Source organism: Elephantulus edwardii, unplaced genomic scaffold (assembly GCF_000299155.1).
Source record: "Elephantulus edwardii isolate Elephantulus edwardi_28Jun2011 unplaced genomic scaffold, EleEdw1.0 scaffold00264, whole genome shotgun sequence".
NCBI lineage: Eukaryota > Metazoa > Chordata > Mammalia > Macroscelidea > Macroscelididae > Elephantulus > Elephantulus edwardii.
Window position 1 is genome coordinate 990,190 of NW_006400014.1, and position 18,470 is coordinate 1,008,659.

The 18,470-nt window shown below is 44.5% G+C and overlaps 1 protein-coding gene across 1 annotated transcript in view; it reads right to left on the minus strand.

Annotated features, from left to right (window-relative positions):
* Positions 1 to 9,829: 9,829 nt before the first annotated feature.
* Positions 9,830 to 18,470, minus strand: part of LOC102875761 (annexin A2-like) — a 54,219-nt gene continuing 45,578 nt past the window's right edge. Inside the window, exons 8-13 of the mRNA XM_006899638.1 lie at positions 17,079 to 17,138; positions 14,094 to 14,187; positions 13,454 to 13,549; positions 12,905 to 12,963; positions 11,340 to 11,462; positions 9,830 to 9,889 (exon numbers count right to left, since the gene is read on the minus strand). Of these exons, the coding sequence (XP_006899700.1) occupies positions 9,830 to 9,889; positions 11,340 to 11,462; positions 12,905 to 12,963; positions 13,454 to 13,549; positions 14,094 to 14,187; positions 17,079 to 17,138 (492 nt within the window). The remainder of the gene's footprint in view (positions 9,890 to 11,339; positions 11,463 to 12,904; positions 12,964 to 13,453; positions 13,550 to 14,093; positions 14,188 to 17,078; positions 17,139 to 18,470) is intronic.

Sequence of the window (18,470 nt, forward strand, 5' to 3'; positions counted from 1 at the left end):
GGACAGATAAGTAACATCACATTAGAGGGAGAAAAGATTGAAGCTGTCAATCATTTCTTCTTACTTGGATCCACAGTCAACTTGGTATCAGCAGTCAGGAGATCAGGAGACACGTTGCACCGGGCAAGTCTGCTACTAAGGACTTCTCCTAATTACTGAGAAGCAATGATGTTCAGTTCAAAGACTAAGGTGCACCTGATTCAGGCTGTGGTCTTTTCAATCACTTGCCATCTATCTGAGAGCTGGACAATGAATTAAGAATGGCAGAAGAATAATTCATGCCTTTGAACTGCGTTACTGGAGAAGGGTACTAAACATCCCATGGGCTGCCAAAAGAACAAACAGATAGGCCTTGGGAAAAGTGTAAGCAGAAAGTTCCTTGGAGACAAGGATGACAAAGCTTTGTCTCACATACTTTGGGCATGTTGCTAGGAGAGTGACATCATGCTTGGAAAGGTGGGAGATCAGCAAAAGAGAGGCTGACCTTCGATGAGATGAACTGACACAGTGACTGCTGCAATGGGCTCAGGTGTGCGAGAGATGATGAGGATGGCACCGGATAGGACAGGGTTCACATCTGTTCTCACAGAGTTGCTATGAGTCCTTCGACAGCACCTAACAACAACGGATGTCTAATATTTACTCATTGTGACTTACATGAGGATTTTGTAGACCATAAAAATGCCAAAAAGACAACATGTGAGAAACACTCCTGACACATTATGGAATGTGAGTTGTTCTAGGGACTGGGGGAGGGAGAAAGTCAAACAATTAGATCAAGATTGGAGAATAGATTTGAACAGTCACCATTCCTAGTTACTAAGATTCTCCCCCAGAACTACCCTGTTATGGTCAGTGTTCCATCCCCGGCAAACACCCACACCCCCCATCAGAGGTAGGAGTTTTACAGGAACTGCTCAGGGGGTGGAGCCCAGTTCTTCCACTACAACCCCTAGAACCATGAGAAGTCCAGGTGTCCCAGGTAAAGGTACTAGCTTCTCCTTCTCACATGAAAGACCAAGCCTACTTACCTTTGAATTGGAGTTAGCAAAACCAGAAGCCACTCACCTCTCCCTTAGGGCAAGGAAAATCGAGCTTCCACCAGCAAAAACCTGGGCCATCCTCTTGAGAAGGGGCAAGGAAAACTGCCTCTCATTCTTCCCTGATGGGATTACAGTCAAGGAACTGAGAGCTAATTCTCAAATAGGTTTCTGCTGTGTGATGTCAAGTCCATTCTAACTCTGAGTGACTCCACCTGACACATAGAAATACCACGTAGGGTAATGGAGCCCTAGGCTGTAATCTTTACAGAAGCAGATGGCCGAATCTTGTCTCCTGAAGAGCCAGCCACCCAATGGGTTGGAATCACCATTTTCTCAGTTAGCATTCAACTCTTAACTGTTGCTCCACCAGGGTCTTTCCAACAGACTGTCTCATCAAATGTGCTGAAGTTGGGGCTCAGTGATTTCCATTTTCCTTATACTTTTCTGTATTGTCCAACTGGCCACAATGATTAATGTAGTCCTTTTGTAAGTGAGAAGCAAAACCAAACAGTAAGTCCTGTTTAAAACACTCTCTCTCCTGGAAACTTTCCAGATCCCCTGTCACAACCCCTATCGTTTTGCATGTCTGTTATTACCTTCCTCTGTTCCCCTACCTCCATCTCCACGTGGCATACTTAGGTGACAGCATGCAGGAGGACTTTAACAGAGAGGTTTATTGAGATACTAATAAACCAAAGAATGACTGAGTGAGTGAGTGTGGCCTAATATTACTATTGCTAACCTTTGGAACTCTAAACTTTAAAAAATTTTCCATTCATCTATGTTGGTGCTGTGTACCATAGAGTTGGAACCGAGGCATAGCTGACCCTCTGGCAGGTTTTCAGAGGCAGTTAACCACACAGGAGGAGATTGCCCCTCCTTCTCCCATAGAGCAGCTGGTGGCCCCAAAAGGCGTGCCTTCAAGCTTTCAGTGCTGCTTCTTGCCACTCGGCCACCAGATCTCTAAAGGATTCCTTCTCTATTTGGACAAATGTGATCCAAGATGATTCTCCAAAGCTCAAGACACTAAAATAGAATGTGATCTGGTGTATAAACTTAGTAACATTTCTCATTGCATCTCTCTACTCCTGTTGTAAACTCTTTCTCTTTATTGAATTCATTTGATAATTGATTTCAAAATTTACTTGAACATATAATAGCCTTGGCCTATAATGGATTATGGAGAGCTCTGGCGGCTAAGTGGTAAGGAGTTGTGCTGCCGACCCGAAGACTCATCCACCAGTCACTCCACGGGAAAAAGATAGACAATCTCCTCCTGTGCAATTTATTGCCTTAAAATCCCACTGAAGGGTCAGCTATGGGTCAGTTCTGACTTATTGGTAAACAACAGCAACAATATGATGCATCATAGCTGGGAAAGTTCCAACTTGGCTTCACTACTGTTTAAGGGTCTCAGATGGCATAATGCCTGCCGTATGTACTGCCCTGTTGTTGTGATCTTTACAGATTACAGATTATCGCAAAGTAGATTATCGCTCAGTTGGGCTTCTGAGGCTGTAAACCCACAGCACATTGTCATTGTCCACAGGGCAGCTAGCTGGTGGATTAAAACTGTTGAAGAGACATGGATTTTGGCTTAGCCGCACAATTCTCTGTGGACTGCACTAGCAGAGTTCCCTCTGTAAAGATGACAGCCTTGGAGATCCCATGAGGTGGTTCTACTCTATCCTATAGGGTCGCTATGAGGGGAGAATCGACTCCAGGACGATGGGGTTTGTTGTTTCTGTTTGAACCTTTCTGGCAGCCGGTTCCCCAGGTCTTTTTCCCACAGAGTCCACAGGGGGATTCAAACACCTACCCCAGTCAGTCAATGGCCAAGTGCCTAACCCGTGGTGCCATCAGGCTTCCTGTTTTGTCACTGATCCTTCTCACTCTTGTAATAGGAGAACAAAGCTTTTGTTCCTGGATCAATCAAAAAACTCTTCTCGGGGGAAGGAACATAGCTGGTAAACTATGCCAAGGTTTGGCCAAAACCACTAAACACACGTCAGTTAGTTCATGAGTTATGGCAGTTCTCCATCAGATTTCCAAAGCTGTAAATCTTAGTGTGAAGGGATGACCCTCATTCTCCCTCTTGCTGGTGCATTAGAATTGCTCAACTCTCAGCAGTTGGCCGCTAGTTTTACACCAGTCCAAATCCTGATAAAAGGCTGAGGGTGGAGCAAGAGGCCCTTCTCTGCAGAACACTCTGGAAGGGAAGTTGGTTGGATTCAAATCCATTGTTCCATGTTCCGCCCTGAGTTTGCTCAGCTTGTATCCAGACTATGGTCAACCTGCTGAAAGTTAGAATTACTGTCTGGATCTCCAAGACCCCTAAGTCGAGCGATTCCCGGTTCTCCCTCCTCTCCCACTGCAAGATGGAGAATAAAACTGAACAAGCAGATTAGAGACACAGAGCTGGGGAAAGCACAAATGCAAAAGAGGACTTGCAAAAAGGAAAGGAGTTGGCTTTCCTGTTTTAGGAAACCTGCTGACGTAGGGAATGCTGCTGTTTTTCTGCAGAAATGCTGCCTTCAGTGGACAAAATTCAGCCACAATCAAGCTAATTGAATGCACAAATGTAATATTTTTCCAGGGCACCTCCAATTTAATGCTTGATGAAATCGTGTCTTTCGCATATATTTACAAAAGCTTTTCTTCATCCAGAAATGTCTGTTAAAATTGCTTATAGATGCTGAGATAGCAAATCACTCTTCTAATGTAATGAGATAAGTCATCTCTATAAACTTTGCTTGCTCAAATGTACTCACATAAAAGAAATCAGGCTACAGGCTTTTTTCAATAAATAGAATGAACCACTAGAATTTGATGGCTCTAGCATGTTCTACCTCATTGCTACGGGATGTTTAAAATTGCTCCCTCTCTCTCTCTCTCATAGACTTTTCATTTTGTAGTTGATGGAAAAAGGAGGTCAAATAAACTGATGTGGATAAGAAGCCAAACCCGTTTGTCAAAATGTAGAGAGAAGCTTGGAGATTGGAGTCGTTTAAAGACTGAAAATTGATTTAGAAGATTTCTGTCCTGAAATAATTTTTCTTGCTAAATGGAGCCTCATTCTGAGTCTGGTTTTCTTCGCTTTAGCTATCTTAACTAATAACTTACACCATGGGAACTTCACATACTGGGGAAGATTCATATACATAGTCATTTGTGCGTAGACCAGTAAATTGGGTCCCAAGATCATCCATGAAAAAGACGAAGCCCTGAGAGGGCCATCTGTTTCTGTAAGAGACTAGTCTTCCAGCTTTTTCATTTAGAAAAAAAATTCTGCAGCAGCAGGCCTAATAAGCCAAAGGTCTAATAAGACTTCTCACGTGTTTCTAGTCAGGGGCACCATGTAAGGCTGCCATGTATGGTTGCTCAGGTTGTACACTGGACAACTTCAAGGGAGATGCCATTCTCATGAACTACAATGTGATGTTGCTGGTTTGAGATGTGCAACAAAACAACCATGCCGAGGTCTGCCCAGGGGAAGGGGGAGGGAGAAGCAAATTTTCGTTCATAGTGACATAGCAATGTTTCCAGTTACGCCTCATGAACTGTTTTTCTATTCCTCAAAAAAGAAAATTAAGGGAGTCTGGTGGCTTAGTGGCAAGAAGCTGCACTGCAATCCCAGAGGTGCACAGTTCAAATCCACCAGATGCTCGGCTGGAGAAGGAGGAGCAATCTCCTCCTGTACCAGTCAGATGCAATTTGATGATACGCACACAAAAATAATAAAAATTTTAAAAAATTTAAAAGAAAAAGAAAATTAGAGTTCTCCTTCTGACGTTAGCTCAGAAACTCTAGAAACCTATCTGGGTGCCTTACACCTTCTCTTTACAGAGTTGAATTATTTGGGGGAGATAGTAAAACATCTGCTGGAAAAGCTAAAGAGTCATCAAAAAAGAAAAACACCCTTGAGATGGATTGACACGGTGACCACAACAGTGTTTTTGAGCATGGCAGAAATTCCAGCGGCATAGGATGGGGCAAGGTCTGATCAATTGTTCAGAAGGTCTCTCTGTAAGTCATAGTCAACTTGATGGCGTCAAACAACACATTAAAATATCCAGACAGATATAACTGGGTATTTCTGTCATCACAGGAGACTAGAGCGAGGGCTACATGGTGGAGGGGACCTGGGGGAGGGTTTGTAAAACAATGAAAGAATCTTTTCTTTTACTTTTCCATAATTTTTGGACTCATGTACTTATAACTTGTTAGTCAAATTTGTGTCTTCTAGGTTGCAACACCCCCATGATACATCTTCAAGGATATGAACATGTACGGCCAAGCACAATCAATAAGAGTGCATCTAAATTCCAAAATCAATCTCCATAATAGTCTATGTGTTTCCTACTGCCAAAGGGGCCCTTTAGAGTAGTGAGAGAAGATCTTCACCCTGAAACCCACAGCGTCCCTTTTCAGCAGGAAGTAGCTAAGAGAATACGCCATCCCCTTTTCCTTATGACTCACGGTGAAGTCTCTCTCAGGGAGGAGTGATAGGAAATGGCAAAGGACACACTGACAAAGAAGATTAATCAGAACTGGCTTTGACAAGCACTGTGGCATTTGGACAAGAACAAACTGGGAGGAGGGTAGAGAGAATAGTGCAACAATGAATGAGTGGAAGCCCAAAATCTCTGTAAATGTTTATGAAAATTAATAAAATATAATTATAGAAAAAAAATAAAATAAAATATCCAGACAGCCCTCTCTACTTCAGTAAATGGTCTGGGTAGGGCCAGAAGAAAATGAGACTATATCCCAGATGTTCTTTTTATCATCTCTAGAAAAATACCAAAAATCCTCTCCCCTGCCCCCCTCCCAAAAAAAACAACACAACAAAAACCTCCCACACATCACCCCACGACACATGGGAGAGGCAGCAGGGAGCGTGTGGAATGGCTCCTCAGCGGTCGGCCCTGTGAGTTTTGGTCTTTTCCTCCAGCAGGTCCAGACCAGGCAGGCCAGTGGAGAGGTGGAGGAGGGACAGATTCCTCCCCACAACCTTGCTCTGCAGTCTCCCCATCTCCTTCTACTCCCTTTTCCTCTGCAGCCTGAAAGGCACTTTCTAGGTGCAGAGGGACAAAGCCTCCTGGCATCCTGACCTGGCCTGAGGCATTGGCCCCAGACTGTCTCTGCCTGGTCCTAGCACTATGAGTCCAAGATGGTAATTTGACATTAAAGAGGAAGGCCGTGTTTCTTATGCACTTGATGGAATTTGGCTCCAAACACAAGGGAAAAGTATATTTTGGAATTTAGGCCATCAGTTGTAATATGCAGTAGATGGCACATTTGCTAATGCACCTTCTTTTCTCATAACCTACTTTTAAAAAATGGTTTTATCGGCATTTTACGGGCTGGGAGTAATTCAAGAAGGAGCCCTGGTGGTGCAGGGCTGAAGTATTTGTATGCTAGCCCGAAGGTTGGAAGTTTGAACCCTCTAGCAGCTTCTCTGAGGAAAGATTTGGCAGGCCAGTTCTGTAAAGATTTCCAGCTTTGGAAACTCTATGGGGCAGTTCTACTCAAATCCCTAAGGCTGCTGAGTCAGAATCGATTCAAAGGCAGTGGCATTGGCTTTGACTTGAGTGCTTCAAGCTGAGCATATGATTGGCGTGCTTGGCTGGTAATCAGCAAGTTGCAGGTTGGTGTCCACCCAGAGGTACCTTGGAAAAAAGGCTTGGCAATCTACTTCAGAAAAGCCAGTCCCTAGAGCAGAACTCTACCCTGACATACGTGGGTTTGTCATGAGTCAGAGTTAACGGCACCACAAAAGAGTCAGGCATCATGCTTGACCCAAATTTCCATCTAATGCTTGGCAGAGTCGGGATGCCAAACCAACCAGCCCGCAGATGTGCTTTGTGGGTACAATGCAACATTGCTGCTACAGTTTTCGTTTTTACTGAACCTTACTATCTTAAGTAAGGAGCTCCAGTAGCCTAGTGGCAAGGAGCTGCGCTGCAATCCCAAGGGCATGAAGTTCTAATCGACTAGCTGCTCCATGAGAAGACTGAGCACTCTCCTCCAGTGCAATTAAACGACCTCTGAAAACCCACTAGAGGGTCAGCTATGGGTCTGTTCCACAACTCAATGGTACACAACAACAACAATAATTTCTTAAGTAGGGCAAGTGTTCTCCATTTCTCCAGATCCCCCACTTCTATTCACAAGGTCCATTGCATTACATTTACCTAGATCACCTGCCTAGACCCTGCAGACCACGGAGTTTTCCCTAAATCAGTCAGGAGTCCTCTGCTCATCTCACATGGACAAGAATGAGTGCTTAACACAGGCTTCTCTGATGAGGAGTAAACAGTATAAGGATGTACAGATGCCTCTCGACCTCATGCTGGCCTTCGATTGTCCAGTTGTGTACGCAGAAATGAAAAATGGAACTGATAGGTTTGCTTGATGGATAGGTTGCCACAGATTTGTTAAAAAAATCCAGGATCTGGGGAGCTCTGGTGGCCTAGTGGCAAGAAACTGAACTGCAATCCCAGAGGAACACGGTTCGAATCCACCAGACGCTCTGCCGGAGAAGGAGGCGCAATATCCTCCTGTACCAGTCAGATCTGATTTGGCGGTACACGTACACAAAATTTAAAAAAAAAAAAAAATCCAGGATCTGCAAAGTGCAACAAAATGAAACATAATTAAATGAAGTGAGCTGTAGATGCACACACATGTATATTTTTTTTAAAAATTTTTACTCCTAGCAATTCTAACTCCTAGCAAGGCTATGAGTAAGAGAGTGAAATGGTGCCCAGCCCCTTACCATTATCATTATTTTTGTGTGTTTGAGACCTTGTTGCAACCACTGTGTCAATCTACTTGGTTGCATCTTCCCCTTTATTACTGACTCTTGACTTCACATGGAAAGGAGGAATTCACTAAAAAAAAAGTGGATTGACACAGTGACTGTAACAATGCGCTCAAGCATATCCGACATGGTGAGACTAGCAGCCTCGAGCATATCAGAGACGGTGGGGATGGAGATGGATGAGACAAGGTTGTTCTAGGGTTCCTATGAGTTGGTGTCAACTTGACAGCGCCTCACAACTACTTCACACATATCCATTTACTACGCAGTCTCCCATAGCTCTGGTGTACTAGTGGTAAGAAAGTAGGCTGCAATCCCCAAGGCACAAGGTTCAAATCCACCAGCTGCTCTGCAGAAGGATGGACGATCTCCTCTCACGTCTCTGAAAATCAGAGAGTCAGCTGTAGGTTGGTTCCAAATTGATGGTATACAACCACCACCACCATGCACCTACGAAAGGATGCATGAGAAACCAGTTGGCATTGGGGAAGATACCGGTGTTTGGAAAGAAGAGTGAGTTGGACAGAAATATCACCGTATCTAGTTCTTGTACCTTTTGAAATGTGTACCCGTTTTGTGAATTATCAGAATCTGAAGAATCTCTTTATAGCTCTTCTTCTCCACTGGAAAACTTCACCTTAGATTTTAGGGCTCTATTCAAAGTTCTCTTTTGTGGCATCTTTAAAAGTAATCACTTCCTTCTCTGGGTTCCTAATCAACTTTTCCAGCTCTCCATCATGAGAACCTTACAACCTGGTTTACTGATAGGTGAGTTTTTTTGTTTTTTGTTTTTTGTTTTTTTTATTTTTGTGTGCGTGTACCGTCAAATCAGATCTGACTGGTACAGGAGGAGATGGCCCCTCCTTCCCCAGCAGAGCATCTGGTGGATTCGAACCGTGCACCTCTGGGATTGTAGTTGCAGCTTCTTGCCACTAGGCCACCAGAGCTCCCCATGATAGGTGAGTTCTTGAGGTTGGGATAGGATGTGATTCACTTCTATCCATCTAAGTGAACTCACTGCCACCAAGTCAGTTCCTACTCACTATGACCCTCCACTGGGTGTCTAAAGCTTCACAGTAGGAGAAGAACCTTCTTTCTCTTCTGGACCAGCTGGTAGATTCAAACTGCTGACCTTTTCGTTACCAGCCCAACATATTATTCTCTGAGCTCTCAGTCTGAGACTTGTAGAAATACCTGTAGTATTTGCTGAATAGCATCTACTATTGGTATCCTCGCTTGCCTGTTTAAAGTCACTACGGAAGCTTGTTTTCACCTAATTTCACTGTAGAAAGATGAACAGGTGAAGAGTTGTGGTGGGACTTTTATACCCATAAACACTGTCTTCTGAGACAGAACTTCCTGCGATGATAAAAAATGTTCTCTGTCCAATACACTGGCCACTAACCCAATAACATGGGTATTGAGCCCTTGAGATGTGGACACTACCACTGAGGAGCTGAACTGTTAAACTTTATGTAAACAGTCCCACATGCTCAGTGGACACTGGATCGGACAGCTTGATTCTAAAGCTTTCTCCATCCAGGGACAGTTCCTACCCACTGAACAACAGGATCCTTAAGCATGTTTCCTTTTCAAGCCATTCAATTGAAACCAATGCCACCAAGGTAGTTGTTTCTAACATAAAAATTCAGTTTATTTCTCTGGTTTTGACCCAGTACACAAGAGGGCAAAGTGTTTCACATCATAGAATTTCACTTCCAAGTCTTTTGGAATGTTCATTTCTTTGGCTAAAAGGAGAGTTGCCAGGAAAGTCAGGCAGGCATTAGGTAGGCCACTAAAATAAGGGAAGGGGGGGCAACACTGACGCCATTCTTGGCGGGATGGGCGGGGCGTGGGGGTTGCTGTTAGTTGCAAGCTGATTTTCTAGAACTGTTAGCAGGAAGCTGGAACCATTTCTGGAGGCTCACAGGGCCTCCGGCTTCAGTCATCTCCGCCGGCTTCAGTCATCTCCGCCGCACAGGTACAGCAGGGCTTTTTGGTAGTCGCCCTTGGTGTCTTGCTACAAATTGTCAAGGAGAAAAAAGAAAGAAGCTATTAGAGAAAAGACTCAAACTCTGCAGTAACTGTCTAGCTGGCCCAGCCCAGAGCAGAGCCACTCCCACCCTAAAACAAAGCAAACCTCTGGAGGATCCCTGAGACTGGCAGGCAGCCAAGACCACACCCAAACTCTCCCCACCATCACCAGGGAGTGCAGTCAGTAAAGGTGCAGGAGACTGGCAAGTCTTTTTGTAGTTCAAGGGCGGAGTGAACTAGAGGTACTGAGAATGTGGGTGGGTGTCCAGAACAAGAACACCACTATACTAGGTAGAAAGCAATGACCTGCACTTTCTCCCTCCCCCTCCCCCACAGGTCAGGTTCTCACGGCCTATCTGCTGTAATTAAGCCAGCTCTTAAAGCCACTTACAAATATACTGGTGCAGAAACAATTCCTAAAAGTCCCTAAACGTTAAAAGAACACTCTCCAAACACCTGGGTATACAATGCCTTTGAAAATTTTAGAATCTTTTATTCTGAATACTTACAAAGAGAAATCACAAAGTCCGTCTGAACTCTACATAAAAACTCTCTGCTGTTGAGTCTGTTTTAATGCCGAGCGTCCTTACAGGACAGGGTAGAACTGTCCCATGAAGTCTCCGAGGCTGGAAGCCTTTACGTAGCAGAATGCCTCATCTTCCTCCCAGTATGACTGGTGGGTTCAAACCACCAACCTTTAGTTAGAAGTCAAGCGCTTAACCACCATACCAGGGCTTCATCAAACTACAAACTACTAAGCCGACCTACAACACAATCCTTTCTTGTCTATGATCCTTCCACTGATCCAAAGCAGATAGAGGTTAAGCTGGTGGAAGAGATGGGTGGCCTGACACTGAATTATTAAAGGCTCACAAGCCTATCACAGATGATGGAGGGGTTTTTGTTGTTGTTGTTTTTAAGAAATGAAAATAATAAAACATTTAATTGACCTTTGAGGTCCCTCCTTGGGTTCAGATCATAAATAGCAATATTGCAGTGTAACAGACGTGGGATAAAAGACACTAAAGTGCCTAATTCTGTAGAAATTCCAGGAAAAGTCATAAAAGGGGTTTTAAAAAATAAATCCCTTTTTGATGTAGTCAAAAAAAAAAAAAATCCCTGATAATCAATAACTAGAATTTCCTCTCCAGATTAATTGTTGTTGTTACATTCTATGGAGTCAGAACTGACTCAGAGGTGACCCTCTAGCAGGTTTTCCGAGACAATAAATCACACAGGAGAAGAGAGTCCATCTTTCTCTCATGGGGCAGCTGGCAGATTCAAACCACATGCCTCCGGGCTAGCAGTGCATCTCCTTACTGACTAGGCCCCCTGAATTCCCTTCCCAGGTAATTAGGGATCAGGAAATCACCATGCTGTTATCCCCACAGGCCACATTCCAGCAGGTCCGGGACACACAGGACTTGAGGACCTACCTGGATGAAGTGGTACAGGGACTTGCCGTACTTTCTCTTGAATTCAGATCTAATTTTCAACATGTCCACTTCACTGCGGGAGACCATGATCCTAATCAGGATCTTATCGCGAGTTCCCTTGCCCTGAAAATCAAGTTGATGCTCAAGTTACAATTTAATACAAATATTATCCTAGGAAGTGAACCTCGTCAGTGTTTTCTTTAATATGGAGCAGAGCTAAGATCTCCTCTCAGAGACTGCAAAGGCCAAAACTGTTTCCTCCAGTGAGCACACAGAAATCCTAAACACTTAAAAAAAAAATCCTAAACACTTGAGGATTAAACAAGAGTCTCAATTTTGATAGGCTTTCTGAGTATAAACACCGACAGGTTTTCTACTGTGGTGACTCTGCTGTTTTCAACAGTATGAACAGGAAAGACTCCTGTGTTTACTTTTAGAGCTGCAGGCTGGTGGTTCCATGGAAAAGGTGGTACTTGATATAGGAAGAAGAATGCTGCAGTTGTCAGATTAAAAAAAGAGCTGAAAGTGAGAGAGAAAAAGACTTGGCTGCCCGTGTGCCATTTTGAACCTCTCCCTGGCATCCCTCTCAACTCACGCAATAAAGACCTGATCGTTTCTTGGGACCAGCTTCTTTCTCTCACTCGCTTTCAATTCTTTTTTCTATCTAACAGACACAGAGCTAAAAAAGAAATAAGAGAGGGCAGCAGAAAAGGGGAGGTGAGTGGAAAATGGCACATGTCTCTGGGAAGATATGGTTAAGTTAAAGGTGAAAGTTCAACTGGACCCAAACTGTGTGTGTGTGGGGGGGGTCTCTGAATAGGGGGCCAAGGAATTTCAACCCTGCAAGGCAGAGTTGTAGGACTGGCTTTGAATCTGGGAATGGAAACTCAAGCAAGCTGGGCACCAGTGTCTTCATCTGTACAGAAGAGAGTAATACTGGCCTTTGTAGAACCCCCTCATGTAAAAGAAGTAGCCCAATGTCTATTATGTGCTGGTGTTTGCCATCAAATGGATTTCAGCTCATAACAACTCCATATGACAGAGTAAATTAGCCATAGAGTTTTTTTTTCTTTTCTGTAAACTTTATAGAAGCAGGTGACCAAATCTTGATGCCATAGACCCACTAAGTAGATTCAAACCACCAACCTTCCAGTTAGCAGCCAACTGAATGACCACTACACCACCAGGGCTCCTCGAGTGCTTACTAATCTCTCCCTGCTTAGTTTATCGTTACTTTAGAGATTATATAGGAGCGTATTTCTAAAAAGGCTTGAGCAGGAATCTGATATGATTACCATCTAGCTTTTTCTCTCTTCTATGGTGCTTTGTTTCCTACATGTGTACAAACGTGTTCAAGTGGCTGTAAGGAAGAAAGCAGAGTGGTGGTTTTCTCACTTGTCAGACACAACAGCAGCTGACTGGTGGGCTGCTACATGTAAACACGGGGGGCCCTTCTTGGACCCACTACTCAGTATTTTCTAAAACGTCACAGGAGACTTGGGTTAGATGTCAAAGGAAAGCAAGCCTGTGGCGGAAACACTGGCCTCTCAGCCCACCACGCTTACCTTCATGGAGTCATACAGTCGGTCAGCAAAGTACAGGGGCTTGTTCTGGATACACTGGACTGTGGGGAAAAGGTAAGAGGTCAGGAAGATGCTGTTACTCTCTCCTCCACCAGTAAGACATTAAGTCTCTGCTTTCAAAGAATGACTTGATGCAAGAGAAACAGGCCCCAAATGGATAAAGTTCAGGAAAAAGAAAGCCTCTGAAACGCTGAGCTCCTCTGCAGTTTTAAATGAGGAAACTCCTGAAAACCAAATGGAAACGTGAGCTTTACCCACATTAATAGTTTTCTTATTTCACTCTTTCTCCTGCACTCTTATTCCACCCCGGCAACCTTCTGTGTTACCAATTTAAGCCTTTTTGTTTGTTTGCATTCTGTTTCTCATCATCAGATTTATATAGTTAGGTTTCTAAAACTCGCCAGCTCATGCATAGAAGTCACACTTGCCAGTCACACTCGCGTGAACAGGATGACCATTCATTTCTTAATTCTCAGTGCTGTTTACCAGAAGCTGATGCCCACTAGGGATTCAAGAGCCACAGGTACTTACCCAGGTTCAGGAAAGCATTTTCCAAGTCTCCTTTGACTTCCTTCTTGATGCTCTCCAGCATGTCATAAGGACTGTAGCTCTTGTACCTTTCAAACACTGAGGAGAAACAACAAATAACCAGGTCGACATTGTCACTAGTCAGAGCTGCCAACAGTCACCCATACAATTATATACCACGATGGATAATTAAATCATAGCACCCAAGAAAGTTAAGGGTTACCGTGTTGGGCCAGACCCAACATTCTACTAGTGAGCCTTGGAATAGACACCCAGCAGCTGCTCTAACCAGCCATGCACCTGTCCTGAATGGCACTCCTCGGCTCTCTTATTTTGCCCATCTCCTTTCAATGGAGCCTACTCTACTTGAAAGATATGATCAATAGTATACAGCACCCAGATATATGACTCCTTCAATAAACAAGGTAAAATGACCTTCAAACAAGACACAAGCTATAATACACATTGGACATGAAATATTTCTTGGGGAAAGATCCGAACTGAGAGGAGTGTGCACAGACTAAGTGGTCTAACAGGCATACAGAAGGGAGAGTGTTTTGGAAGATTCTTGCCCTGCTCCCCACATCCGGCCCGCCTGGACCACCACGTGTTTGGGCTCAACCCTCCTCAGCACAGGACCAACCTTTCTGCAGGTGGCACACACTGCGCTCTGTCATGATGCTGATCCACTTGGGCACATCAGTTCCCTTCCTCTTCACGCCAGCATCATACAGCTCCTAGGGGAAGAATCCACCAGGAAAGTTAACGACAGGCTCTAGGGCCAGGTCATGAAAACCTTCATGCTGAAAAACCGCATGCCCACACATTCATTTAAAATGTCAACTGAAAACCAGATGATTGTATGGCAGATATGGGCAGAAAATGTGCTAATTAGGTCATAAAGTCTTAATAACACACAATCTTCCTCAGGTACAGACAGAGCATGAGACCCTAGATTGTTCATGGTGGGTGCTGTTCAAATCTCCTTCCTTCAACAGCAAAGAACCAAAAACTCTTCCCATTTGCAGAAGGATCATTAATGTTCATTAGCATACGTGGCCCTCCTCTCAGTTAGCACTTTTCGTAGACAGCAAGCTAGTGATCATGTCCCGAAGAGAAACACGAGCCCGAGACCTACACTCATGCTTCGTAGAGACTAGAAATGACAGGGTAGAGACTAGAAATGACGGGAGCTAGGAAAGGAGCGGGTTCAATACTGATTTCAATTTCTGGAAAATTTTGGAACTCAAAATAAGACTAAGGAGCGCTGGGTGGCGCAGTGGTTAAGTACTTAGCGGCCAATCAAAGGCTAGCAGCTCAGTCTCACCAGCTGCTCCCTGGGTGAAAGATGTGGCAGTGTGCTGTGTAAAGACACAGCTTTGGAAACTTCACAGGGCACTTCTGCACTGTCCTGAATGGCTGCTATGAGTTGGAATCAACTTGACTGCAATGGAATTTTTGGCTGCTTGCTTGTTTTTCAGTATAAGGTAGATTAAGAAAGGAGGAGGGAGAAGACAGACTTACACAAGGGTGGATAGTCTTTCAGTGCATCTCCACTCTGGATCTTGCAAAATCTCACTCTGATAACTTTCTTTAAAACCCTTCTCTACCTCCTATTAAAAGTAGTATATGAAATAGTGGTTGTTTAGGTGCCATTGAGCAGACTGTGACTGCTGGGGACCCCTGTGGACATGGCCCAGCCTGTGCCATCCTTGCGGTCTGCACCATGGCAGGCTCAGTGCTGTGGTCACTGTGTCAATCCATCTAGCTGAGGGTTTTCTTCTTCACTGGCCCTCCACCTTTCCCAGTATGTGTTTTTCCAAGGATGGGCCACTCCTGATAACATGCCCACAGCACAGGAGCCAGGGAAAATCCCAACCAAACAGAATGATTTTTAAATGGAAAGGCTTTTAATTGTGTCCTGAAACTCATATGAAATGTTCTGATGACATTGTTGACCCTCTGCATACACTGTTGGTAAGACGATAAAATGGTGCAACCACTCTGGAAGACGGTTTGGTGTTTCTTCAAAAAGTTGAACATAAAAACTCCATTATGAAATATACATCAAGGAAATTGGACCTGAGACACAAACAAAGATTTGTACACCCATGTTCATAGCAGTATTATTCACCATTGCAAAAACATGGAAACAACCCAAATTTCCAACTACAACAGAATGAACTGAGAAACTGTGGTACATTCACACAATGGAACACTACGCAGCACTCAGGAGCAACAATTTTGAAAAATACTACATAACTTAGGAGAGGATGGAGAGAATTATGCCACATGAACTAACTCAGTCTCATAAGGCCAAATACTGTGTAAGACCATTATAGTAAAAATAGAAGGATAACCAGTAAAACATGTATGAGGGCCCAAGGAAGAAAGGGGTAGGAACAGAGGGGTGAGGATCGGTATGGATGAAACCACAGGGTTGCACAATTTGATGGGTAGAGGCAGTGGATGTAGGAAATGGGAAGGATCTGGTGGGGACCTGAAAAGACTGCATAATTATGGACAATGTTCAATGGTGATTAATTTTATAAAACATAATGCATGGGAATGATTGCATGAAACACAATGTAAGTGAAGAAAAGTGTGAAACACTATGCATACAAACTTTGTAAACTAACCAATATAAAAATTTAAAAACCAAAACAAACAACCTGCTGACCCAGCACTTTACAGCCATCTGAATCAGCAACTACACCCCTAGAAACTGCAAACGTTCTACACAGTCTGAAAAGAAGACAGCCTTCCCATTCTCCCCTCTCCCCCACCACATGGAGCAATAAGCCTTCTGTGCCTGGTGGTGCCTCTGCCTCCTTCTGCTTCTCCTTGTTTCCTCTCCGAGTGTTCATTTGAACAAATGCAAAGCAGTGTGCACAGCCCAGCGACATCCTCAGGAAACCAGAACTTTTCACAGGAGCAAAACCTGAACAAGTTCATGTGAGCTAGACACTAATCCTGTAATCCACATCTGCATCATAAAAGGAAACACCTTGTAATAAGTATTGCTCCCAGAAGGTGAAAATGAAATTCACATTTTCAGACTGTGGGGGATATGAGTCTGCTCACCACACCACACATGCCTTAGCCTCCCTCCCAGGCAACAGCGGAGCCTAGTTCCTCCCCACCCCTCCACTGTGCGAAGACTGAGTGAAATGGAATGTGTTGTGAGTGCTGGAGTGTGACTACTGAGCTTTATTCAGAGGGGGCACTCTAGGTTCCTCCTTGCTTTCTTCCTTAAATCATAAACTGTCGGAAAGCCGGCAGTCACCTTGTCAGGACACTCAGCAACTTCATAGAAAGCCCACATGGAAAGGGATGAGGATCTCCTGCTGACAGTCCTGTGTGTAAACCATCTTGGGGTGCACCGTCCTGACCCAGTCAAGCCCTCAGTGATGGCACTATTTTGTGTATAACCTCACAGGACATGATCCTAAGCCAGAGGTGCCCAGTTAAGCCACTCCCAAGCTCCTAACCCACAGAAACGGAAAGATAATCAAGGAGTATTCTTTTAAGCCCCTTAAGTTTGAGATTATACAATAAGCAATAACCCAGACGACATAGAGACTTTCAGTGGGAAACAGAATCTCAAAGGAGGAAGCCTGGCACGTACCCGGGCATCCTGGTCAATCTGCTCATAGTCAATGACGGAGCCATCCTCTGCTCTTCTGCCCTGAAGGAAAAATGAAAACAATTAAAAACTCGATCAAATCTATTTCTTTGTATAATTAAAACGGGGAATGTAAGCTGTTATCTAATCTACTAAAAAAGCACTACTTAACTCTTTACTTTGAAGCTTAGGCAAGACCAAGGAATGGGAGACAGCTGAGGCAGCATGGAGGACGGGGCCTCCCCATCATGCCCTCCTCAATCAAGTTCTGGCCTGAGCACCTAACGGAATCCACCCTTGTTCCAAGTAAAAAGCTCCCAATATGTGATTCCTTCTCGCAGACAGTCCAGACGGAGAAACACTCATGGGACACATGGGAAGCAGTACAACAATCTCTGGTGCTAAGAAGACATGAATGCCAGAGAAGGGTGGCCTGGAGGCTTCAGCAGAAGCATGGAAGATGAGTCACTGGAGGCTGGTCAAGGGTAAGGGGAAGAGACCCCACCCAAGAGGCCCAGCCCAGGCAGGGGCAGAGAACACTTGCAGGTGAAGTGCCACCCTGTTGGAGAGACAAACACTGGTGAAGCTTAGAGGATGCAGATAGGGAGAAGGCTGGGGCACAGGAGCCTTTCTAGACAATGGATAATGTGGTCTTGATGAGCCAGAAAGAGGTTTGGATCAGGGGAGGGAAAAGGTGAAAGTGGATTTTTAAAGCTGTTCAGATGGTGGTACACAGGGTAAGTGGTAGAGGAAGAGAAGAGAGCTGGGGAGAACGGCACACGAGTGGTTACAGTAAAGCAGATCGAGGAGCCATGTCAGCTGGCGGTTTGAACGCCACCAGTAACCACATAAGAAGAGACAAGGAAGAACTCTGTTCCTATAGATGATAGTCTAGAAATCCCTATGGAGCACTTCTACTGTCACATGATGTCACTGTAAGTTAAAATCAGCTCAATGGCACCGGACAACAACTCCCTCCAGCAAGTGAACATTAAAATGCACCATGGTCAGAATTCGGGCTCAAAGGGGAAATGCTTTTCACCTGTGGGTGCACAGCTCCACAGGACAGCCCCATCCCCCTCCCATAAGAAGTGAGTGGAGGGGCAAGAAAGAATATTGACCTTCCCCAGTGCTATGTGACCACAGAGAGGGCAAAGTGACCTTCCCTAAGTCATTCGGTGAAGCTGCCACCAAATCCAGGCCAGGACTTGTGAGCTGCCAGGCCCTCCCCTGGCCCCTACAGTCCACTGGTCCATGCGGTTTCGCAGGATAAGAAATCCTATTATTAAAAAAAAAAAAAAATACAACTCTGCAGTGACAGTGCAAACCCACTGTCAGAATCTCAGCTGAATTTCTGATGCAGGCACAGAGGATTTGTTTAATTCACTCCCAAAT